The sequence below is a fragment of the Mesoplodon mirus genome (genome assembly GCF_964341445.2).
Source record: "Mesoplodon mirus genome assembly, chromosome: 8".
Classification (NCBI taxonomy): Eukaryota; Metazoa; Chordata; class Mammalia; order Artiodactyla; family Ziphiidae; genus Mesoplodon; species Mesoplodon mirus.
In genome coordinates this window covers 43,811,422-43,836,335 of record NC_138984.1, presented here as the reverse complement: position 1 = coordinate 43,836,335, position 24,914 = coordinate 43,811,422, and the positions used below count along the sequence as shown (strand labels likewise).

General features: G+C 39.4%; 1 protein-coding gene across 4 annotated transcripts in view; it reads left to right on the top strand.

The window, feature by feature from the left end:
- MYO1B (myosin IB) overlaps positions 1 to 17,569 on the top strand; it is a 184,917-nt gene extending 167,348 nt beyond the window's left edge. For all 4 annotated transcript variants that reach the window (XM_082630510.1, XM_082630511.1, XM_082630509.1 and 1 more), the window contains 7 exons: positions 1,619 to 1,693; positions 3,321 to 3,455; positions 5,315 to 5,421; positions 8,533 to 8,665; positions 9,321 to 9,473; positions 11,193 to 11,320; positions 16,269 to 17,569. In XM_082630510.1, the coding sequence (XP_082486636.1) occupies positions 1,619 to 1,693; positions 3,321 to 3,455; positions 5,315 to 5,421; positions 8,533 to 8,665; positions 9,321 to 9,473; positions 11,193 to 11,320; positions 16,269 to 16,392 (855 nt within the window). In that variant the 3' untranslated portion in view covers positions 16,393 to 17,569. The remainder of the gene's footprint in view (positions 1 to 1,618; positions 1,694 to 3,320; positions 3,456 to 5,314; positions 5,422 to 8,532; positions 8,666 to 9,320; positions 9,474 to 11,192; positions 11,321 to 16,268) is intronic.
- The last annotated feature ends 7,345 nt before the right edge of the window (positions 17,570 to 24,914 follow it).

Genomic DNA, 24,914 nt, shown 5'->3' with positions numbered 1-24,914 from the left:
AAGGCCCCGGGGCCCATGAAGGGAACCCATTCTATATGCCAGCATGTTGTCACCAGGCCTCTTCTGTGTGTAGCTGTTTTTCAGGAGAAAGGGCCTGTCCTGTATCAAAAAGAATGTTGCACTGATCTCAGTTACAATGAAATTCAAGTAAATATAGGACTTCTAGTATATTTCTAAGGATATGTTTTCATGAAATGCACTTTAACTTCTCTGCTTTTATACACTCTTACAATTTCAGGGGCTAATTAATAGGTATCATTTTTCTTCTTGTTCCTTCTAACCTTGTAAGTGAGATTTGAAATAGTTATAGACAACTCCATGGCTAAAAGAGAAATGATAATCAGTAACATAAGATATGAATTAAAGGAAGAACTGCCTATGTGGTGTATGGGGGAATTTTTAACCCTTAATAATCCGCAGATGTAGAGAATAGGTCTGGTGCTCAAATGCCCAGAGGGACCAGGCAGGTCACATGGACGAGGGAAGTAGCAGATGGAAGGTAGGGTAGGAACGGCGGGCCTCCTGCGGTTTGGAGGGTACAGCTCTCTTCCAAAGGCAGCAACGGCTGCTCTGGTCCACTCAGTCTTTGTCACGTGGGAATAGGACTCACTGTTGCTAGATCTTAGAAAATTGTAAGAGAAACCTGCAGCCTGAATTCCTGTGTGAACGTCTTAATTTTAAAATGTGCATATAAAACATTTTTCAACAAACAATTTGGTTACTAGTTTGCTAGTTTACAGTCCCTAATGTAGAAATATTTTGAACATGTGCAATTGAACCCGGAAAGCTAAAGATATAAGAAAAACATACATAATGTCTGTATTATTCAAGTAGGCTCATATTTTGCTAAATTCTAACTCTCCCATTTATAACTGAATGATGATAAACATTTTAAGTGTTTTCCCCCTCAGTTTCCAAATTTAGCTATCATTCATTCATTTAGCAAACACCTGTTATTTTATTTGTTAGACACTAGTATACAAGGTAAATACGACAATATAGCAAGGAAGAAATGGTAAACTAAAACTGTAATATGATGTCTTAAGTGCTGTGATTAGTTTTAGTAGACAGTTTGATGGGAATAGAGGTAAGAGAAAAAGTAATGCACTTAAATGGCAGATAATGATCATTCAGTATCTTCCTTTTAAATTCTTATTTTTAGTCACATTCACTTCTCAGTATGCAGTACTAAAGTCCTGTCTTCATATGCAAGGCTTTTGGAAACTGCCATATATTTCTTCAGGCATTTTTTTGCCTTCTAAGAACAATTTGAAGTGAAAATTACCTTATATAATTTTTTCTGGAATGTATTTTGATTTGTCATGGGTTTGCAGCTCTGCCTATAAAGCGTTTCTCATCAGATTGTCAGGCTCTTTAAAAACTAGTTAAGAGGATTAAAAACATCAAAACACTCTGGTATTATCTTGCATCTCTGAATTTCTTTTTCTCCAATTTAAAACCCACTGTCTCAGTATGCTTCAAGTATTTTACTGTATCCAGAAAGACACTCATACATTTACTTGTTCCATCTATGTTCGATTTTAATAGAGGTGTATTACCTTTATGGGCATCTGCTGGCCGTGTAGTAACCTCTGTATTCTGCTGCTTCTTTTTAAAGGTCCGCAGGGAGTACAGGAAATTCTTCAGAGCCAATGCTGGAAAGAAAATTTATGAATTTACACTTCAGAGAATTGTAAGTTTATGCTTTACATATGGCTAATTAGCATTATTGCATTAACTAGTGAATAGCACCAACTCAGTAATATGTGACTTATTTGGTAACAATTAAATCATAACTGTGCCACTGAGAGTTTGTGACCTTTTTTATCATCGGTTCTAAAATTCAAGTAGAATTGTGTCAGAAAGAGGCCTGTACGTGATTAATCAAATATTCTTCTTCTTTGACAGAGAGAACATACTTCGGGGAAAGTGAACCCAAGAAAGCCAGGTGTCTTAGTTCAGGCTGCTATAACAAAAATGCCATAGACTGTGTGCCTTAAACAATAAACATTTATTTCTCACAGTACTGGAGGCTGAACAGCCCAAGATCAGGGTGCCAGCATGGACTGGTTCTGGTGAGGGCCTCTTCCTGGTCTCCACACATGACAAAGAGAAGGAGAAGCTAACTCTTTTCCTGTCTCTTCTTCTAAGGGCACTAATCCCATCTAGGAAGCTCTGCCCTTATGACCTCCTCTCAACCTCATTACCTCCCCAAGGCCCCACCTCCTAACACTATCCCTTTGGGGGTTAGGGTTTCAGCCTAGGAATTTGAGGGGAATGCCAAGAGCTTGCCCTGCTAAACTGCCACGAGCCGCTGCAAAATAAGGTTGGCAAACAAGCTAGTGGGTGGAGGGGTGAGGGAGAGCAAGGCTATGCCCCTCTCCCGGGGTGGATTCTAAAGTTCCCTTCCATCTTTCCAAGGAGTAGATGTAGTGGTGAAGAGTGCAAACTCTGGAGACAGCTGGCTCCACCACTCACAGATTTGCGAGCCTCATTTTGTCATCTGTAAAATGGGGATAATAATAGCATTAAACTTGTAGAGGTATAGTAAGGATTAAGGTGAAGTAACACTATAAAGCTCCCACAGTGCCTGGCCCATGTTAAGTGCTCTAGAGCAGGGGTCCCCAACACCCAGGCCGCCGACTGGTACTGGTCTGAGGCCTGTTAGGAACCGAGCTGCACAGCAGGAGGTGAGCATCAGGCAAGCGAGCAAAGCTTCATCAGCCGCCCCCCATGGCTTGCATTACTGCCTGAATCATCCCCCTCCTCCGTGGAAAAACAGTCTTCCACAAAACCAGTCCCTGGTGCCAAGAAGGTTGGGGACCGCTGCTCTAGAGCAGTGCTGTCCAGTAGAACTTCCTGCAGTGACAAAAATGTTGCGTATCTTTGCTGTTCAGTAGAGTAGCCACTAGCCACGTGTGGCTAGTGAGCACTTGAAATGTAACTAATGTGACTGACGAACTGGATTTTTTATTTTTTTAATTACTTAAAATTTAAGTATAAATAGCCACCTGGGCCTAGTGGCTACCTGTCAAACACTGCAGCTCGCTAATGTTGACTGGTATTAGTATTAATGTTAATATTAAAATTAGTATGCGCGTTAGTATTCTTCTTTTCTCTTAACCATTTGGTGGAGCTCAGATTTCTCCAACCAATGCGAAGAGTGGAATAGAAACTTTCCAGAAGAGTTACAAAGTCTTATGGACTAAAACTTGGTAAATTCCACTAAAGACTGGTTTTTTTGAGTCTAGTATATGTCAAACAGTGTTTTCTTCTGGTGTATTTTACTCATCTGGTATTTTCTGTCAAACCCAACACAGGTGCAAAAATACTTCTTGGAAATGAAAAATAAGGTGCCTTCCTTATCTCCGATAGATAAGAATTGGCCATCAAGACCTTACCTATTCTTGGATTCTACTCACAAGGAGCTAAAAAGGATTTTCCACTTGTGGAGGGTAAAAATTGTCTTGCTATGTTTTTTCAGAGACTTCTTATCACATATGTTGAGTGTTTGAGGAGTGTTACGTAAAAGCAGAATTTTCCTCTAGCCTCAAGGAGAATTAGTTGAGGAAGTTGGTGTTTCTGAAGCGGGCAGCGTGCTTGGCTTTCTGTGAGAATTCCTAGAGCCCCAGGTGCTCCTGTGGCATCCTCTCTCATCCGTGGTTGGGAAGGGAAGAGCAAGGCTGCATTGTCCTTCCCGTCCAGATTCCAGTTGCTTTCAAGTAGTTGAGTTTTTTGTTTTCATCTTTAGTTGAAGAAATATTTGCTGGAGGTAGAAGTAATAAAATTTGAACATCTTCATGTGAGTAGTAAAGTCTCAAAAATTGTATGAGTTTACTTTCTACGAAGACATACGTAGACACACATGAGAACACACACATTTTAATGGACTGGGGGGGAAGAAGCTCTAAAGTCACCCAAAGGACATTAAAGAGATTAAAATTTCCCTACCTGAGTGAAAGGGAAGCTGAAAATCTACTTGATTTGGCCTTATATTTTGGCTCACTTAATTTTATATGAGAGCATAACATGTAATTTATGTGGTGCTCTGTGTGGAATACATGAGGTACTTGTACAGAGATTGACTTCATTTCAATAACTTAGTTGATATATGGAATGCTAAATATATGTCATTCAGATAGAATGAAATCATTAGGTTGAAGGCCTTGTATTTTAGTAAGTGAACAATTGATGGATACGTCTTCTGGGAAACTTTCCTGCCCAGTACTATGGGCTTCTTCTTAACTGAATCGATTATGTATAGAGAGACATTATCACTGATCAGTGATACCAGCACAGCATATAGAACTGGATTCTGAGTTCTGTTCCCTAACTTAGTGAGTCAATTTGGCAAAATTCGCCACTGTCTTCAATGTTCATCTCCCCCTTTGAGTCTGATATGGAAACTATTTTCAGAAGTAATGATGGGAAGCTTCTAATGCTGGGCATCCGCTCTGCTTGTCCTTTCCCCCGGCCCCTGAGCCTTGCCTTTACCTCCGTTGAACTGGGGGTGGAGAATGAGAGGGATGAGTTTATTCTAAGGGTGGGCAGCAGTGCTAACGTTCCTTTATATGATTATGTGGGTGGTCCTCAACCACCCCTGAACTGAATTTCTTAGAGAGTTCATCTAAAGAACCTGGTCCTGCCCCTCCCACCAGCCCCATCTCCTTTCAGTGCAATCTCAGAATCGGGTGAAGGGAAGATTTCTCAGGTCCCGTGTCCACGTTATAAAATGGTAATGGAGGATTCGGAACAGTGCTTTTCAAACTATAGGTGATAGCATACTTGTGGGTCATGAAATCAATTTAGTTGATTACTACCAGCATTTTAAAATGAAATACAGTACAATAGAAAATAACGGAACATACGACATCGTAGAAAGGATAAGTATTGTTTGGTGAAGCTTTTGTGTAAGTTGTCTATATGTGTGTCTATAAATATGTGCACTGGGTTGTGATGTACCATGTTTTCCTTACTGTGAGCCTCTGAAAGAGTATGATAGCTCAGGACTGTGGATGTCCAAGGGCTGACATCATAGTGGGAGGAAATGGTACTCCCGGGGGGCCCAGGCCAGATGTTTTGAAATAGCATCGCAAGTTCTGCCATACAAACAGTAGTTTTTATGACATTTTCCAAGACCAACCTTTTAAAGCTGAGGAAGGAAAAATTCTCTTGGCCTTTTAAATGAATATTTCATACACATTTACGATTATTCTTACTGCTGGTAAATTGACTTAGCATATTTAAGGATGAGAAATGATTTATTTATATAAGTGATGTCCTTTTTTTTTTTTCTTCTTTTCATATCTCACAGTGTAAAAAATACAGGGACCAATTCACAGACCAACAGAAACTTATTTATGAAGAGAAACTAGAAGCCAGTGAACTCTTCAAAGACAAGAAGGCTTTATACCCATCTAGGTATTATGGCTTTGCTTTACCCATAAAAGTCAATATTTTAAAAGTTTCTCAAATATATTCGTAGGCATTTTCTAGTGGGTTTTGATTTTAGTAATACACAGATTTTTAATTTCATGAATTATTTTATGATCAGCTGGATATGAATGTAACACATTTGAGCAAGGGCTTCCATAGTATACTTCGAGAAATGAGATCACATTTGTTGGTTTAACTCTATTGGCATTACCTGAACACTTCCTAAATAATTAGAAGTTGTCATTTAAAATAAAAATTGTCTAGGCTGTTAAGTTAAATTTACATTGTAAATTCCCATTCGTTTTCTGTAGTTTTTGGACACTAGCTGGTTTCTTATGGCAATCCACTGTAATCACCATTCCAATCTTCCTGCTTTAACAAGCTGGGTCAGAATCTCATTTGTAAGATAAATGAAGAATGAGCCAGTCTGTCACTTTCTGAGTGTTGCCTAGGCACTGGCCTGTGGTGGCCTTTGGTCGGCTAACTTATTGGCTGTGAGTTCACTGGCCTCTGCAGCAAGTTCAGTTCTTTTATTGTAGACACCAAGTACTCACTAAAAGAAGGAACACCAACTGCAAGTTTGCCAAGTGAAGTTCTTGGTAAAAACTGCTTATCAGAATATTCTTACATCTCCCAAGCTCATCGTTTTCCCCCTAGAATTCCTATCCCCTTTACATCTGATGTTTCTAAAAAAGTAGATTGTACAGTTTCAAGCCAAATCTGTAACAACTTTTAGCTTTTCCCAAAGAATGTCTTAGAAATAAAAATTCATTATGTGCTAAGTATATTCACACGTACTGCGTGTGGTGTGTGTGTATTCTCTACGTCTACACATATTTGAAAGCTCTTCTTCTTAAAGGATTAAATGAACATAAGTTGCCAAACTCATTTGCTTTAGATATTTTAAATGGCACAGCTTCCTTGGTCAGCTGACTTGGCTGCTTGAGGGGGTGTACACTCCCCTCAATCAAACACAGTGTCTAAATCCAACACTGTTCAAAGTACCTGCTCTGTAAAGCATATTCAAACAGATTGTCTGTATTCTTTCTCCACCAACTTAATTCATTCAACTTTTTCTTTATATGTCTTTACATTATACAGTGACCTTAATTAACATTCCCTATGGATGACTCTTTAGAAACTGGAAGGGGAAAAAAATGCACTTTTGAAGAAACAAATTCAAAGACTGTTAGCACTTTGTATTATTAAAAATGTGTTTGAATGTGAACAACAACCAAAAACTGTTAATATCAAGCCAAGTCCTCTTGGGTAGTTTTATTAGTTTTCAGGGATGGTAGCGTGCTCACCCTCTAGCACTGAGAGGTCGAATCGTTTACCCTCCCACCGCCGTGTGAAGCGGCCGTCCTTAGGGGTGCCAGCCTCTTCTGTCCTGGGAGCCATGAAACACTGACCACCTACGTGGATTTTCCTCCCTGATCCTCCACACACAACACAAGCATTTACAGTTGTATTTGCAAATTGCCAGAACTTTATAGCTTGAAATGAAGCCGTGGTTTTTCCTTGACGTCTTTGAAGAAGCCTCCTGGTCACCCCACAGGTCTTTAGGGAAAGCCACCTTGGTGCCGTGTGCATGATCATGCCTCTTGCAAGAAGTAGTTTGGAAGAAAACTGCTCTGATTCTGGATGTTTACCTTGGCCACCTCTGTCCATTTAGGGGCATATCCTAAGAGGAAAGGCCCGATTTTTCTTTCATATATGGCCTACTTAGAGCCAGAGTTACATGGTAATATTAAGTGCTCTGCCGTTTTCTTCTCAAGCGGTTGCCCTGCATCTGTTCTTCCCCAGAAGGCCTACTGATTTCCTTACTCTCTGTGAGAAAATGAAAATTTTCTCTGGAGCAGGTGATGGTAATGATTTGTGCTCTTTTTACCATTGCTACGTATTGTTTAAAGATATTAATGAATCCTGTGTAGGCAGCTGTTAACCTTATAATAACAGATGAAAAGGAATGACCTATTCCTTCCTGTGAGGCCATGCACACGGGTCTTGGCTGTCCTACTTGTGAGTGATTTCTTTCTTGGTTGTTCCATGTGATAAGATTTTTATCAAAGTCTTACCAACCAAATGCCATGATCACATCAAAAATATATTTGAGGTGATTCCTCATTGTAGTTTTGATTTGCATTTCTCTAATGTTGATGCTGGAGAGGGTGTGGAGAAAAGGGAACCCTCTTGCACTGTTGGTGGGGATGTAAATGGACACAGCCACTCTGGAGAACAGTATGGAGGTCCCTTTAAAAACTAAAAATAGAACTACCATATATCCCAGCAGTCCCACTACTGGGCATATACCCTGAGAAAACTATAATTCAAAAAGAGTCATGTACCACAATATTCATTGAAGCACTGTTTACAATAGCCAAGACATGGAAGCAACCTAAGTGTCCATTGACAGATGAATGGATAAAGAAGATGTGGCACATATATACAATGGAATATTACTCAGCCATAAAAAGGAACGAAATTGAGTTATTTGTAGTGAGGTGGATGGACCTAGAGTCTGTCATACAGAGTGAAGTAAGTCAGAAAGAGAAAAATACCGTATGCTAACACATATGGAATCCAAAAAAAAAAAAAAAAAAACATTGGTTCTGATGAACCTAGGGGCAGGACAGGAATAAAGGCAGAGACGTAGAGAATGGACTTGAGGACATAGGGAGGGGGCAGGGTAAACTGGGACGAAGTGAGAGAGTAACATTGACATATACACACCACCAAATGTAAAATAGATAGCTAGTGGGAAGCAGCTGCATCGCATGGGGAGATCAGCCGGGAGAGCAGCTCAGTGCTCTGTGACCACCTAGAGGGGTGGGATAGGGAGGGTGGGAGGGAGACGCAAGAGGGAGGGGATATGGGGATATACGTATATGTATAGCTGATTCACTTTGTTATACAGCAGAAACTAACACAACATTGTAAAGCAATTATACTCCAATAAAGATGTTAAAAAAAGAAAAGAAAAAAATATATATATTTGAAATTTGAATTTCAAAATCAACTGACCTGTTACCTTTTTCTAGTTAGTAGTACTTCCATGTGAAACCATTTCTTACGTGAGGAACTTTTTTCCTTTAGTGTTGGGCAGCCATTCCAGGGGCCTTACCTGGAAATCAACAAGAATCCCAAGTATAAGAAACTCAAAGATGCCATTGAAGAAAAGATTATCATTGCTGAAGTGGTGAACAAAATTAACCGTGCTAATGGGAAGGTAAAAACGCTAACCCTGAAGACCTGTAAGAAGTGTTTATCAGTTGGGACAGTTTTCTGAATGTTAAAATTTGCATTTCGGAAATAGACTCACAGACATAGAAAACAAATTTATGGTTACCAAAAGGGAAAGGAGTGGGGAGGGGTAAATTAGGAATTTGGGGTTAACAGATACAACACTACTAAATATAAAATAAATAAACAATAAGGTCCTACTGTATAGCGCAGGGAACTATATTCAGTATCTTGTAATAATCTATAACAGAAAAGAATCTAAAAATATATATATATATGTGTGTGTTTGTATGTATAACTGAATCACTTTGCTGTGTGCTGAAACTGACACAACATTGTAAATCAACTATACTTCAAAAAAATTTGCATTTCATATACTCTACAGAGTTACTGTGAATGGAGCTGTTTTCTCTTACCTTTAAGCTTAGGTGGAAATTTGCTTGTTCTCTGAAATTTTTGTGAGTTAAAATAGATTATCTATGTTCTTTAGTGTGTTCTCGTTTACGTAGGTGTGCATGCTGAAAAATATTAGAATAATATTTTCTACATTTCTACAAATAACAATGCTTTAAACTCATGAACTCTTCTGGGGGATTTTTGATCATTGGTTTTACATCCTTTTTTGTTTTGGTTTCTTGTAGAGTACATCCCGGATTTTCCTCTTAACAAATAATAATCTCCTTCTTGCTGATCAAAAGTCTGGACAGATCAAGTCAGAGGTTCCCCTGGTGGATGTAACCAAAGTATCGATGAGCTCACAAAATGATGGCTTCTTTGCCGTCCACCTCAAAGAGGTAAAGCTTTAACTATTGATTTGACTGAAAGATTTCTGCATTGGTCCAATCTCTCAGACATTGATCTAAAATTTTCCACATGTGAATAATCCTGTTACTTGAAGTTTATATATTCTTCTTACCGACCTGCAAATTTGGTCTATATTCACTCATGTAAAATCTCAGGCTTGGTTTTTTAGTAACTGAATAAGATTAATGACTCTTTTTGACTCGTTCACTTGAGTTCTCTTTTCACTGAGTAGCTTTTTGTTTACACCCACCATGATGTGCCTTATTTTGAGACTAATTCCTAGAAATATCAAGACATTCAAAATTATACTTCCTTCTGTTGTTTCTTCTATTAAATTAGTAAATGTCTTCTTGTTCATCATTAATTTGGGGGTTTTTAATTAAAGGATGCAACTATAATAAAACAACTGCCTAGTAATTTTGACCTAAAGGTTTTTTAATGTCAGCTTAACTAAGACCTACTGGCTTGAACTGAGTGGTTAAGAGTGTAGGCTCTGGTATTGGTGTCACTAACTTTACAGTGACCTTGGCCAAGTCATTTAACTTTAATATGCCTACCTAATTTTCCTTTTCTTAAAATAGGGAAAATATTAGTACCTACTTCATATTGTTGTTATAAGGGTGAAAAGAAACTATGTAACGTGCTTTTAGCATAGTGCCTGTCACATAACAAATAGTCACTGAATAAACAGATGTCAGCAAATATTAATCGTCTATAGGTACATATACCTAGCTAATAGATAGTAACCTATCTAGCTGATTCTAAACATAAGAAAATCCCATAAGCTTAGTTCAGCCTGTTTTCCCCACTACGGATTTTAGCCTTAAGGAGCATATTAAATCAGTGATTCCGAGCCTCAATTATATATTAAAATATGCTGGTCCCCAGGCCATTTCCCCAGTCCAACCGAATCAGAGTTTCTTGGAATGGGGCAAAAGCATCCTGTATTTTGAAAGCTCCCCAGGTGGGTCCCTTGTGCAGCTAAGGGTGAAAGCCACTGCCTGAGGGTATTTGTTGGAAGCCTTTTTGTTGTTGTTGTTGTTCTTATTTTTTTAACCAAATCATGGAGGAGCTTTTAGAACAGCCCTTTCAGAATGAGTTATAGGTTAGGTCAGTGCTTCTCGAACCTGAGTGAGCAAACAGATCACCCAGGGGTCTTCTTGTGGAATCATTTGCAGTGGGCCTGCGGTCAGGCCTGAGCGTCTGCTTTTCTAACAAGCTCCCAGGTGATGCGGATGGTGCTTCTGGTCCATCGACCAACTTGGGGTGGCAAGGGGTTAGCACCTTACTAAAGTGCTTGGAGCAACTTGGAAGAAATACTACGTTTGTCCTTATTGTTTATTCGGGAGGATGGACTCCAGCAGCTGATTTTTTTTGTCTGTTTATTTTTGTTTTTGTTTTGTTTTGCGGTACGCGGGCCTCTCACTGCTGTGGCCTCTCCCGTTGCGGAGCACAGGCTCCGGACGCGCAGGCTCAGCGGCCATGACTCACGGGCCCAGCCGCTCCGCGGCACGTGGGATCTTCCCGGACCGAGGCACGAACCCGCGTCCCCTGCATCGGCAGGCGGATTCCCAACCACTGCGCTACCAGGGAAGCCCGGAGCTGATGTTTTAAAGAGACTATAACTGTGTTTTCAGCCAAACCTGTAAACATGTACCTCCCGAGCTGTCTTTAATTATGATAACCTGACTCTTGGTGTGTCCTTTCAGGGCTCGGAAGCAGCTAGTAAAGGAGACTTTCTCTTCAGCAGTGATCACCTGATTGAAATGGCCACCAAGCTCTATCGGACGACTCTGAGCCAAACCAAACAGAAGCTCAATATTGAAATTTCTGATGAGTATGTTCATGAATTGTGTGAATATGCCTTTTCACTTTTCACTGTATTTTTTTAGCTGAGCGATCTGGTCTCATTCATTTTTACAGCTACTACTTATTAAGTACCGAGTATGTGTCTGGCGTGTGTTCTAGATGATGGCTGGGCAGCGAGTGACACTGACCAAGTCCCCACTTTCACGTACCTGACATCCTAGTGGAGGAGACAAGTACGCACAGACGAAATAATACATAGGTGGTGTGACTTGGGTTAGTGTCAAGTGCTTGTGGAGAAAAAAAGGCAGGTTAAAGGTCAGATGGTGTTAATTTTGATATGGAGATCAGGGAGGCCTCTTTGATGCGGTGACATTTGAATCGAAACTGGAATCTAGGGAGATGCCTTCCGGGGGAGGCAGCAGGTACAAAGGCCCTGAAGCAGGAGTGGACGTGGCGGCAGAGTTAAAATGGGGGGGAAAGACCCTGGAGCAAGAGGCAGAGGGACCCGGCTGTATAGAGCCTGGTAGCTGAGGTCAGGAATTGAGATTTTGCTGCTGATGAAAAGTCACTGTGGGTTATGGGCAGGAATGTGGCGTGATCCCATTTATGGTTTTTGAAGAACTCTCTGGCTGCAGCGTGGGGAATGACTGTTAGCGAGGCAAGAGTGAAAGCAGAGAAAACAGTTGGGAGCCTCTGTGAGCTGTTGAGGGTAAGGACGTTGAGGCATTAGGCTAGGGTGTGAGTAGGAAGTAGTGAGAAGTAGTCGGGTTCTGAGTGTGATTTGAAGGAAAAAGAGAACTTATTAACAGACAGGGTGTTAGGTTCGGGGCCTGAGCCTACATGGTACCATTTACTGCAGTAGCTGACACTGAAGAAAGAGGGGTTTGGGGGTGGCTGAGGTGTGGGGAGGGGGAGTCAGGAGTGCCGGTTGGGGATGTTGTTAGGTACTTGAGATACCTTTTCTCACATATAAACGAGAGTTATAGAGTAAGTGTTCCATGTTGACAGCGGTCCACTAGTGTCAAGACGGCTGTGAATTTGAAATTTGCTTTTTTTGCTTCACATTAGGGCTCTGATTATGGAGACATGTGATTTGTATGCAGATTGGAGCATCCCTCCATTTATTTAATCTGTCAGTATGAGATCATTGACATGAATTTTAGTTACTATGTGGATTGACACTTGATTACTTTTTAATAGATTGTTTACTATCTGTGTATCTTCTTCCTTGCACGCAGAGTAAAAATTTGCATCACCATATCGCTCAGGAAATGATTTTATTTACTAATGACGATTTTGCCAGCCTATTATTCTATCTCAAGTCTTTATAAAAGTCTCTCTAAAATAAATTCATACCCATTCCTGTCCCCTTGTAAACCAAACCAACTCTCCTTGATGTGTTAGGATTGACAGAACCTTAGGTTCATTGTTCTAAGAATGGTGTTTAGATGGGGGCGCGGGGGTGTGGGGATATTGGCCTTTATGTATACTCTATATTGGAAAACGCAATTTACACAAAATAACTTTCCTTATGATTGGGTCCTTTCTCATAAAACAAGGAAATTAGGAAAAAAGATAAGGGCTTGTTGGGTTCCAGTCAATTAAGGTTTTAAGCTGTGAGGGCTGTTAGATCTTTAAACTGTCTTTAGTTGAAATTTTTCATAACTCAGGAAACTACACTTCTTGTTTTGGTGGGACTGGTCTTTCCCACTCATCATGGCAAGATTCTATGTGTTCAGATGGAGAAGCTCCTTGATATATGGATGAAGCAGCCTCGCGTTTGGTCTGCTACATTAATAAGGCCATCTTTGCAGAGAAAATCGCGGCAACATCCAGACCACAAAGGATTGCTGCTTTTAAGCACTTCCCAAACTGGCATTCTGAGAACACTGCCTTTGCAGGATGCTAGCAGTGATGTGCTGTGAAGGAATGTGCAGTCCTTTTTCACTATAGCACCTCCCAGAGCCTCTGCAGTCCTGTTGCACATTGTGACTCTCCTGAGGGGCTCTGGGGGTGCCATGTGCTGTATCAACCACAGGACCCCTCCAGTGGCTCTCACAATTTCTGTTCGAGGCACATGATCTCGGAACACTGATGGGGATAGTTTGCTTCAGGGCGGCAGGGACCCTGCTTGTCACAGAAGAGGAGTGTGATGTTCTAGCTGTGTAGGCTTTTAATAAACGCGAAGATTCTGTGTGGCCACGTGAAGAAAACAAACGTTTAGTAGCATTATAAACCAGTCCGGAACACCTTTCCTTCCCCTATTCCTAATTATTGGTTGGTCTCATAAAAATAAAATAGCTGATGGAAGCTTGCCTAGCACCGTGGTCCCTTCCTGGGCAGTGCAGGAAGCCACGTGGCAGAGCAAGGCTCCCATGTAGCCTCTGATTCATAACCTCTGGGAGCTCTCAAGCAGGGATTATACTCCTTTTTGGAGAGCATTTTAAACAAAATTTTAGAGTCATGGGGAGGGGTGCCCATGACATATTTTTGCAGACTATACAGACCAGTGTTGTAAACAGCATACTGTGCGGTGACCAGGACCTTCCTCAGTAGATCCTTTTCAGAAGTAGAAGTAGTTATTCTAACAAACCCAGTCTCCACAATCCCTATATGTCAGTTTACAGGAGGGAAGTCAAAGGCCTGTTACTTCCTTAGAGCAGTTTTAACCTGCACATGTAGAAGGGAGAATTGAATTCAGTGAGAGACTCAACTGCCTTATAATCCCCAGTCCTTAAACTCCCAAACTATACAATCTGTAAATAGATTGCATTTTAAGGATATCCTTAAATAAGATCTATAGTATTTCTAAAAATGAATCTATAGTAATAGAGACTATAAAGTGAATTTTTCTATTCAGTATTTTAAATATACATGTGTATATGCATACATGTATACACACATACATGGAATACACACATACACATATATTATTTAAGTTATACAGTTGTTTTTCTGAATATTTCAAATCCAAACAACTAATCTATGTTCCTTTTACTGTGAAGTTCTTTATTGGTGCTGTGAAATCGTGCATCTGACATGATTATTTGCTGTAGGAGGATTCTCTGATTCTCTGTCCTTACTGTGGGCCAGGCTTCAGTTTTCTCTTCTATGAAATAGAGATAAAGAATGGTACTTACCTCATAGGATTGTTTTAAAGTTGAGTTAATATGTGTAACTTAGTAAGAACGGTGTGGTCCGTAATAAATACTCAGTAAGATTTAGTTACTGTTATTTCTAGAGTGAATCACGGTGATGAATTGCAAACACAGAGACAGCCAGTGTATGCTAAAGTTACTGGGAAAAGAACTCCCCGTACATTTATTACTACAAGTGGTCCTTAAAAATTAAAATGTAAAAATATTTGATTATTTATGTTAAACTTGAAAGATTTTGTTTTTCCTTTGAGGCACATAGATATGAGTATACATGCTGGAGAGAGATCTCAGGCGAATTTGGAACTAGAGCTGCTTTTTTAGTGCTTTCAAGTTGAGAAGAAACAGCCCATTTGAAAGATCAGAAGTACCACCGATGAGTACAAACTTATGTGTCACGTTTCACTCCAGTAGCTAATGTTTGCAAAATGTGGCCTCTTTAGACCTTGAAACAGAGACTAACATGTACAGAGCAGAGCTGTTGTCGTGGGTGCCAGTGAGCATGTGACCCATCGCATGGTTTTTAGAGTGACTCACTTAATTGTATGCCAGTAACTCAGAAAACAGTTCCCTGAGAAACATAACCGAAAGCATGGTAACATTACACTGATTCTGATGGTGGAGAGAAAAGAGCACAGCCCTTGAGCTGGGAAGGGCTGGGTTCTGGTCCAGCCATGCTGCCCTCATGCCTCCTTGGTAATGCCATCCTGAAGGGCAGAGACCTCAATTTATACATCTGGATGTCTGTCCCTCACAGCACCCAGCCCAGGGGGAAGCCAGTCATATGTCTGTTGTAGGAAGGAGTGACAGATAATCTTGTGGGCAGGCACTTGACTGCTGGTGATCCATGAAAGGAAAAGATTTGAACTAGAGTATATGGTTTCCCACAGTGTACCACATATACCACTGGTGGCATAAGAGGTGGCTTTAGGTGTACACTGATAGGTTTTTATGTATGTGTGGATATTAAAAATATAACTGGCAGATCAGACTCTTGATTTCATCATTTTTATTCAGTAGGTCACAGCTATTTTGTAACATTTGTTTAGCGTGTAGATATGAAAAAAGATGTGTAGGATATATGTAAATATCCAACATTTGGAAACCATAGTCTGGAGTGTCTCTAGACCCCTTTTCTTTTCTTTTTTTAAATTTATTTATTACATTTATTTATTTTTGGCTGCACTGGGTCTTCGTTGCTGTGTGAGGGCTTTCTCTAGTTGTGGAGAGCGGGGTCTACTCTTCGTTGCGGTGCGCGGTCTTCTCATTGCGGTGGCTTCTCTTATTGTGGAGCACGGGCTCTAGAGCGCAGGCTCAGTAGTTGTGGCGCACGGGCTTAGTTGCTCCGCGGCGTGTGGGATCTTCCCGTACCAGGGCTCGAACCTGTGTCCCCTGCATTGGCAGGTGGATTCCCAACCACTGCACCACCAGGGAAGCCCTAGGCCCCTTTTCTGAAATTCTGTATTGCATTTTCTCAATTTGTTGATAATTTAATATTTTTGCTATGCAGAAATGGAGAAACATGGAAAATAGCACGTTCATCTTTCCATCTGAAACATGTAAATAACTATTCATAGCCCTTCTTACGGTATAGGAATATGATGAGCTAATGAACTTGCGTTTACTTAGGGCTAAATTATGGCCACTGGAAGCCAAATGCAATGTAATACCTGTTGGTGTGATCCTGTGGCTAGAAGGGCTGATGGAAGGGGGAATACTTGTCAAGGTAAATATCCATTAAAAAACAAAAGCGGGTATTACTGTAATCATCAGCTGTTTAGTGGGTACTTTTCTTCAGTTTGTCTTATTCTTTTCTCCTAGGTTCCTGGTGCAGTTTAGACAAGACAAAGTATGTGTGAAGTTTATTCAGGGCAACCAGAAAAACGGGAGTGTCCCAACATGCAAGCGAAAAAACAACCGTCTTCTTGAAGTTGCTGTCCCTTAACTGGCGCCTCCCCTCTGCTTCCATGGACTCGTTTCTCTGTAACAGTGCAATTTGGTTTGGTTTTGTTTGGGTTCATTGTATGTTTGGGAATTGCCAAAGGTTAATACTGGTAGAGCCCCTTGGCAAAATAAAACTATTTGACTAATCAGTTTTTACTATTGGAATAGTTTTAACCCTCAAAGTACACCTTCTGTCCTGGGACAGGATTGTAGAAACTAACAATATCTATGCCATGTCGTGCGTGTTCCTTGTTTAGTCATCATGTTAGATCTTTGTGCCCTAAAGCAACATATTACTCATAAATCATTAATACATCTAAGTGTAGGAAACAGTCTTAACACATAGTGCATCCGTTGATCAACTATTTATTGAATGCCTACTCTGTGCTAGGCACTGTACTAGGTGATACGAAAACTTATTAGGAACCTTTTTTTTTCTTTTAAGGCCATTGCATTCTGGCTGGTTTGTGCTGGCTTTCCCAGGGCTAAGAGAGTTTGAAAGTGTTGAGACCAAAACAGTAACTGTTGATGATGGACAGCATTTGTTAGGAACCCTGTAGTATGATCTTTAACAATATATACTTCAAGAAGGGCTGGTCCTAGGAAGTAGATATACTGATATATGACTCGGTAAATTGCCTCTACGTGTGGTTTCTATTTGAAAAGAGAAAACTGACATTTGAACAGGACTTTTAAAGTGTTCGGATCTCTTGTAATTGCTTTTAACGGTAGAAAAGAGTCATTCTTATTTTAGAAAAAGTGACAGAAGCAGTCCAGTACGGTTATATTTTCCTGTTTCTGGTAAACATCATATATGATCCTAGATATGCTAATATCTGCAGAGTGTTGTTTTCACCCAAATTACAGTGAAAGGCTGAAAGCCTTTCAGATGGTGGCAAGCATTCTATATGATGTGCAATAAACATCCGAGATCTTTTTTGAAAGTTTTATTTATAATATACATTTTGTATGAGAGAGATGATTAGTACAGGGTACATATTTTAGTCAAGGATCAAAATAGTGTGTGGTAATTTGCAGGATTTTCCCCCCCAAATTCACAATCAGGATTCATTTTGGAAACTATATTTTAAACGTCGGAATCAAATCGTTTCTCATTTGGGAGGATAATGTATATACATTGGTATGTTACATAATAAAACTGTTCTAATTTGGTGCCATTTCCTGGATCACAACTGTATTTTTGTATTTCAAGCTATTTTCTTATGTTGTATGTCAATGTACTGTCGCACAGAAAGACTTTACAATCCAAACGGTATGTTTTCTCTGTGTAATTGAATTTCACTTACCTTTTATAAACCAGAAACATTCATTGAAAGTATTTTCTGGGGATTTTCTTTTAACTTTTGTACTCTAAAAAGTTGCTCCCATAAAGAAATTCTCAGAAGCCTTTGTGTTTCTTGGCTCAGGTAGAGGATATAATTACTTCCTTTCAGTCTTTTCCAACATGTATATAAAGTGGTAGATTGATGATTACTGAAATAGGTGAGTAGAAATTTGGAATTGAGAGGTGTTTTATTAAAATGTTTTTAAAAAATATGTAATACATTCACGTTGTTCAACCTACAAATAAATGTAAAAAGATATACAATACAAATTCTCCATCCCATCCGTCACCCATCTGCTCAGTTCCTGTGCCTCCCTGCAAAGTTAACCATTGTTTTTAATTGGTTTTACTTTATGCATATGCTTACAAGAAGAAATAAAAATAGAGATTCTTATCTTCCTCCTGCTTTAGTAGACAAAAGCTATTGTAGTTATTGTCCTTTACTTTGCCTTTTTCGCTCTTCATTCTTTGTACGTATAGTCTGCCGTTGTATGGGTGCACTATAATGTATTTATCCAGTCCCCTACTGATCATCATTGGGTTGTTTCCTGAATGGAAGTTCACAGGGGCACTGCATTGTTGGCCAGACCTGCCTGTGCTGCCCACCCACCCCCGTGCCTGACTAGAGGTTACTGATAAGCTGTAATGTTGCCTACTACAGCGGGTGAGCATCCAGTACTTCTGTATCTTTGAATTTCTGTCACTGTCCTGCAGTGGAGAATTAAAGTATTGGTGGCACTCCAGATTTCCTATGTACCTTAGTGACACAGCCCTAACTTGTTCCCAACCACCACTTAGTTGCCCAGCCCCTGGAGTGGCTTGTAGATGTTGCACTTGAAAAAAGTAACCAGGCAGTGAGGACCAACATCAGACCATGGTAGTCGCCAAGTCTTCAGTGCTGTTGATGCCGTTACCCTTGACTTTGACGTCCATCTACCACAAGGCAAGAAACAAACATGGGAAAGTTACTCTCTTAAAGACTGGCTACAGTTTTGTATTTCACACTCTTGGAATAATAACTTGGACCCAGTACTTAGATGTAAGACCTTCCGCTGTAGTTTGAGTACCTTTGCTCATACCCCAGGGTTTACAGATATGTCTGTAATGGCAAAGCACCAGGGCCAAGGGTTCTGAGAATCAGGGACATCCTTAGTATTGAAGATTTGGCTGAAATCTAAGAGAATAAACAGTTTTATTATCATGTCATTTCAATAATATGCTGAGTGAGAACTCTCAAATTCATGTAACTGAGTGTAATTATGATAATTACAGCATGGTTTAAAATTCTTTGAGGCTAAATATAATAGACAACAGCTTTTTTGTTTGTTTGTTTTTATATGCTATTTTTCGTGTACTAGATAAGGTAATTTAGGCCCTAAGATATTCAAATAAGAAGCACTTTTTAAAATGGTGTATGTTGCTGGTAAATTCCGTAATGGTCTATTATATTAGGCTTTTGCCAAAAGGCATTGTAGTAAGAGCCTTTGTTTTTAAGCTGGGCATTGTTTTTCCATTAATACTGCAGTACTCAGATTCACAAAAAAGTGCAGTGGAACAAAGGGCAGTAGTTCTGCTTTTCTTTCCTCCTGGTAAGAAAAGCAGCTGTGAGTTTTCATTGTCCGTGTGAACATTTAACGTTGAGGAGCTGAGGTGCTCTTTCTTTGGATATCATTTTAACAATTCCCGTTCTGTGCGCTTTCATTCTCAGGGTTTGCTCAGCTAAACCCTAGGAAGCTGCGGTCTTGACCAGCTGGCACTTGCTTTCTGGTCTCATCAGCTTCTATTCCAATAGCCACTCAGTAGAAAATTAAGTTTTCAGTTGTTTTCTTCCAAATCTTGGAATCATTTGCTTCGTTCTCTTTGGTTTGAAGATCATTTTCAAAATCTGGAGTTAATCACAGTACAGCGTAAACCACAATCTCTTCCTCATTAACTTTTTTTTGCTGGCATGGTGGCCAGATCCCTCTGCTCAGTTACATAAAATTCAACAAAAATCTAAGTTTGTAAGGAAAATAGTCTCAGCTTCTCAGCGTTTAAGGAGGAAGCTGGGAACAGAATTTAATTCCATGTTCACCAAAAGACCTGGCAGTACTGAGAGAAAGAAATATCAGTAGATCAGCCAGCTTACCTTATCATTTCACTTAGTTTTTTAATGTTTTTTTAATCCAGTTTTGAGACATAATTGACATTTAGTTTTAGGTATACAACATAATGATTTGCTATGGGTGTATTATTGTGAAATGATTATCACAGTAAGTTTAATTAACATCTGTCACCTCTCATAGTTAATTTTTGTGATGAGGGCTTTCAAGAGTACTCTCTTAGGTCATTTCACTTATACTCATCCCAACTTTCTTTTTTCTTTTCCTTTCTTTCTCTCACCAAATAATGGATCTGGCATATTCTCTTTTAAAATAATTTTGTTTAACGACATACACATCAGAAATGTACACAAACCAGAAATGGACCTATCAAACAATTTTTACAGAGTGAACACATCCTTGTAACTAGCACCGAAAAAAGAAGCACCCCAAAGATAGCACCCAGGAGCCCCCTTCTCCATCCCAGACATAATTCCTTATAAAAGTAACTTTTCTCTTATTTTCTAGTACTATATATTAATTTTGCCCAGTTTTTTTACTTCCTATAAATAGAATCATCCAGTATATACTCCTCCTTCTGGCCTCTTTCATTCAAACTACTTCAAATTTTAGATTTTGATCTTTTCCTGGACTAGCAATATGATACTCTCGTGACGGTGGCCAGTGGCTGCAGCGGCAGCTCCCAGTCAGCTCCGTGATCACGAGGGGAAACAGCTGATATACTTAAAACCATTCTGTACCCATATAACCTTCTGGTTTTCACTTGCAGTATAGCATTCAATAAATCACATGAGATATTCAACATTTATTATAAAACAGGCTTTGTGTTAGGTGATGTTGCCCAACTGTAGGCTAATGTAAGTGTTCTGAGCATGTTTAAGGTAGTCCAAGCTACCCTATGATGTTCCATAGATTAGGTGTATTAAATGCATTTCTACTTGTGATATGTTCAACTTACAATGGGTTTATCAGGAATGTAACCCCATCGTAAGTTGAGGAAGATCTGTAATTGTGAAATTCATTCATATTATTGCATGTAGCCAAAGTTTGTTCTCCTGGCTGCATAATACTTCATCATGTAGGTAGATGGCACTTTTGTAATCCACATTGCTGTTGATGGGCATTTGGCTATTGTGCATAGTGCTTCTGCAAACATTCTTGTGCACATAATTTGGTGAATATCTGTACACATTTCTGCTGGATATACACCTAGGGATAGAGCTGCTGGGTCATAGGGTAAGATATGTTCAGCTTTAGTAGATTCCATCCAACTGACTTCCAAAGAATCTGTACCAGTTTACACTCGCCCCAGCAGTGTATGGGGTCGCAGTTGCCACACCTGATATTGTCAGTCGTTTTCATTTTGATCCTTCTGATGGCTCTTTAATTTGCATTTTCCTGGTGACTAATGAGCTCAAGTACCTTTTCAATATTGGCCATTTGCTTATCATCTCTTGTGAAGTGCCTATTCAAGTATTTTGCCATTTTTTCTGTTGGGGTTGTCTGTCTTTTTGATTTGCACGTGTGTTTTGGATATGAGACCTTTATTGGATGTGTGTGTGGTCAGCATCTTCTCACAGTCTGGTTTCCTTTCTACTCTTTTACCAGTGTCTTTTGATGAATAGACATTCCATTTTAGTGTAGTCCAGTTTGCCGATTCTTTCCTTTATGGTAGGTACTTATTAGTTTCCAGTTTACAAAATATTTGTTTACCCAAGGTTATGAATAGATTTGCCTATGATTTCTTTTAGAAACTTTATTGTTTTGCCATTCACATTTAGCTCTTTAGTTCACTGGAATTTTTGTTTTTGTCTTTGAATGGTGTGAGCTAGGGAGTCAAGATTCATTTTTTTTCCATATGGATACCCAGTGGACCCAGCACCTTTCATTGAAAAGGTCATCCTTGCCCCACTGCACTGTTTATTCTCTGTTCTATTACATTGATTATGTATCTTTGTGTCAATAGTAAACTGTCAGTTATTATAGCTTTGTGATATGTTGGCATAGTCACTTAGAAGGGAAATTCATAACTCTTAGAGGTCCTATGTTCTTGTGATAGGAGGGGGAAAAGCATTAAAACTAATAAATACACATTTTCAGGTATTTTGAGTAGTGATAGAGTTCTAAAAATTCGGACTTCTAAAATTAGCCCTTCACTAGCCACAGGGATTGGGCATGGGAGTTCCTAATGGGATCATATGGGGAAAATATTCAAGGTTTCCTTGAAGTAAATTAACAACTTCTAATTTTATGTGATATTTTGGTTTTCCATTAACTCATTGGTTCCTATCCATATTACTAATCATCCCCATTTACAATTTTCCATAAAGTCTTCATAAAATTATCATGTAAGTGCATGTGAGTATTTTCTTTTGTTTCTAGGTGTTTCCCTCTTCGATTAAGTTCTTTGATGGTAGATAATGAGAGACCTCTGAGGGTTTTTCTAGTTCTTTAACAATCTTCTACAATATGTTTTCCAGTCTTTTACAACAGCTTACATTGTGCAGTGATAATAGTTTGTAGATGAGTCCAGGCGGTGCTGCAGGTGGAGTCCGCATCTTTGGCTTCTCTGGTACTCCCACACTTTTCTTAATTAGAAAAAAATGATTTTTCTAAATCATTTCCTAGTAATCACCCAATCCATTCTCTGGTGTGCAGTTCTGAGCTAGTTAAATTCAGAATTGCCTTCTCTAAAACGATCACTGCAAACTCACTTTCCTGAGGTCTAGATTTTAATTGACAGAGTGGAGCAGTAAAGGCATATGGATCCTTTTTTTTTTCCCCACGAGGGGCAAATTGTAGGCAAACAAAAACATGTTTAATATTGATTTTATATGCAACAATAATAATTTCCCAGAAAGGTACGCATATCTGTAAGTCAAATAAGGAAGAAGTTTGTATGGGTCTCAGCTCATACACAGAAGGGAGAGGGATGGAGTTGTTGAGGCACTGCATAGAAGAAAATAAAACTTTCTTCCATTTAGAAACCTGAAAGTAGTCCTTCAGCTACAAGGTCATCTTCATTGTTTATTCAGTAATATAATGTATATGGTAATATTGCCATTCTATTGTCTCTTAGAATATATTCTATCTTCTGAAAGGGGATAGTGTTATATTTAAGCAGAGTAATCATAATGACTCATTCTCCTTGTTATAGCCTCTAAAAATGACCTGAAATGAATTTCCTGAAGTTTGAAAACCGCTTTTAGAATAAAGCTCACGGAAGATAGAACTGGATCTATTAGATAGGACTCAGTACCATTTTATTCAATTGAAGCTACTGAATACTTTTTGATGGGGGAAAATCAGTAAGTTTCTATTCAGATGTCCCTGCTGGCATTTTTGAGATTCAAGTTCAAAAAGGGCTTGACAAGTTTAATGCTGCCCAGGCCTAACATTTACTCAGGAGGGGAGACAAAACAATGATCATTGTTTTGTAGAATTTGGGTGACTATAAACAAAAATAAAAAGAAAGATGTTCATAGATGTCTTTTTTGTTGGAAAACGTGGTCACTTTACTATAGCTTTGAATATAAATGGGGGAAAAAGTTCTTGTGTCTGGGTATTATGGACTCACTCGGCACAAATTAAGGTAGAGATTCAGGAAATGTCAGTAGTTGGAACCTAGTCTTTCTGATCATCTCGGAGGCTGTTTGGTAACAGCTTTCTTTACTTCCTTGCACAAGCTGGACTTGGATCTGAAAAAAAAAAAGAGATCTGGTAACATTAAAGGAAAAGCAATTGGGAGCTGTCGCTGAAACATTATAAAAAGGGAAGGAAATCCACCCCCCAGTTTGTTCCTTCCACTAGAAAAGAAACCCCACGGATGAAGATGTCATGTGGTGTCTTGAATTGGCCACACCAGACACACAAAGTCTGTTTTAAACAATTTATTTCACAAGTGTGGTTTGATATGTACAGATGCAGACACCATTCATATCCCTGTCTAAGGATGCCATTTCTGATGGGCACTTGTAGCTAATTAGGAAAATTGGTACAGGTCTGCTCTACTCATCCTGGATTGCTTAGAAGTCATCGTTAGTCACATGGTTGCCACTTACCTCCCAAACAAACCCATCTTTGAATACTTTGGGGCAACCGCTTCAGGATTTCATTATACCATTGACCCTTGAACAACATGGGTTTGAACTTCGCAGGTCCACTTACACGTAGATTTTTTTTCAACAGCAAATACTGTAGTACTACATGATCCACAGTTGGTTGAATCCCTGGGTGCTGAACCACAGGTACGGAGGAACCAAGTATGTGGAGAGCCAACTATAAATTATACATGGATTTTCGACTGTGTGGAGGATTGGTCCCCCTAACCCCCGCATTGTTCAAGGGTCAATTATATTTTCTGCTGAGACATGGTACATTCTATAATGGGAACTACTTTATGTTGAGTGTAAAAATTTAAATTCTTCCAGTTTTGACGTTGAGTCCTATTTTGATGTGATCGAGTCACTTATTTTTCAATAATTGCATTACCACTTGTTCTTTTCATGAAGCTAATAAAATGTCTTGAAACCAAAATCAGATCCCTGAATGGGCCATTTTGCTTTATCTTAGACTTCACCTCAACAAGTCTTGCCAAATGTGTATCACTAGACAAAAATGCCAGCTGATTCCTTGGTAGAAACCTGACACTGCTGTTCAAATGAAGGTACATTGAGAGTGTCTCACAGGTTGCCACCTTGATTTAGAATGTGGATGCTGAGGATTAAAAGTGTTAGTGAAGGAAAAGCACTTTCAACTCTTATCTAAGAAGAGAATCTCTCCTTTATACATTGGGGTTTCAAGAATAGCCATGAAACAATATCGAGAACGTCTGTCATCTAGTTGGGTGGATCCCAATGTTTTCTAGTATGAAGACCCCTTCTTAATTTATTCATGACTGCCTGCGTGATGGTGGTCATGCTTTTAGCATCTTCTGATTGGGTAGGTACATAATTTTTCTAAGTTGATTACTTAAGTAAATTTGCATTTGCTTAATCATAGAACATCTCGGCACATTTGCAAAAAGGAACTACGTGCGTTTGCAGTCATCAGTACAATCAACAGACAGAACTTCAT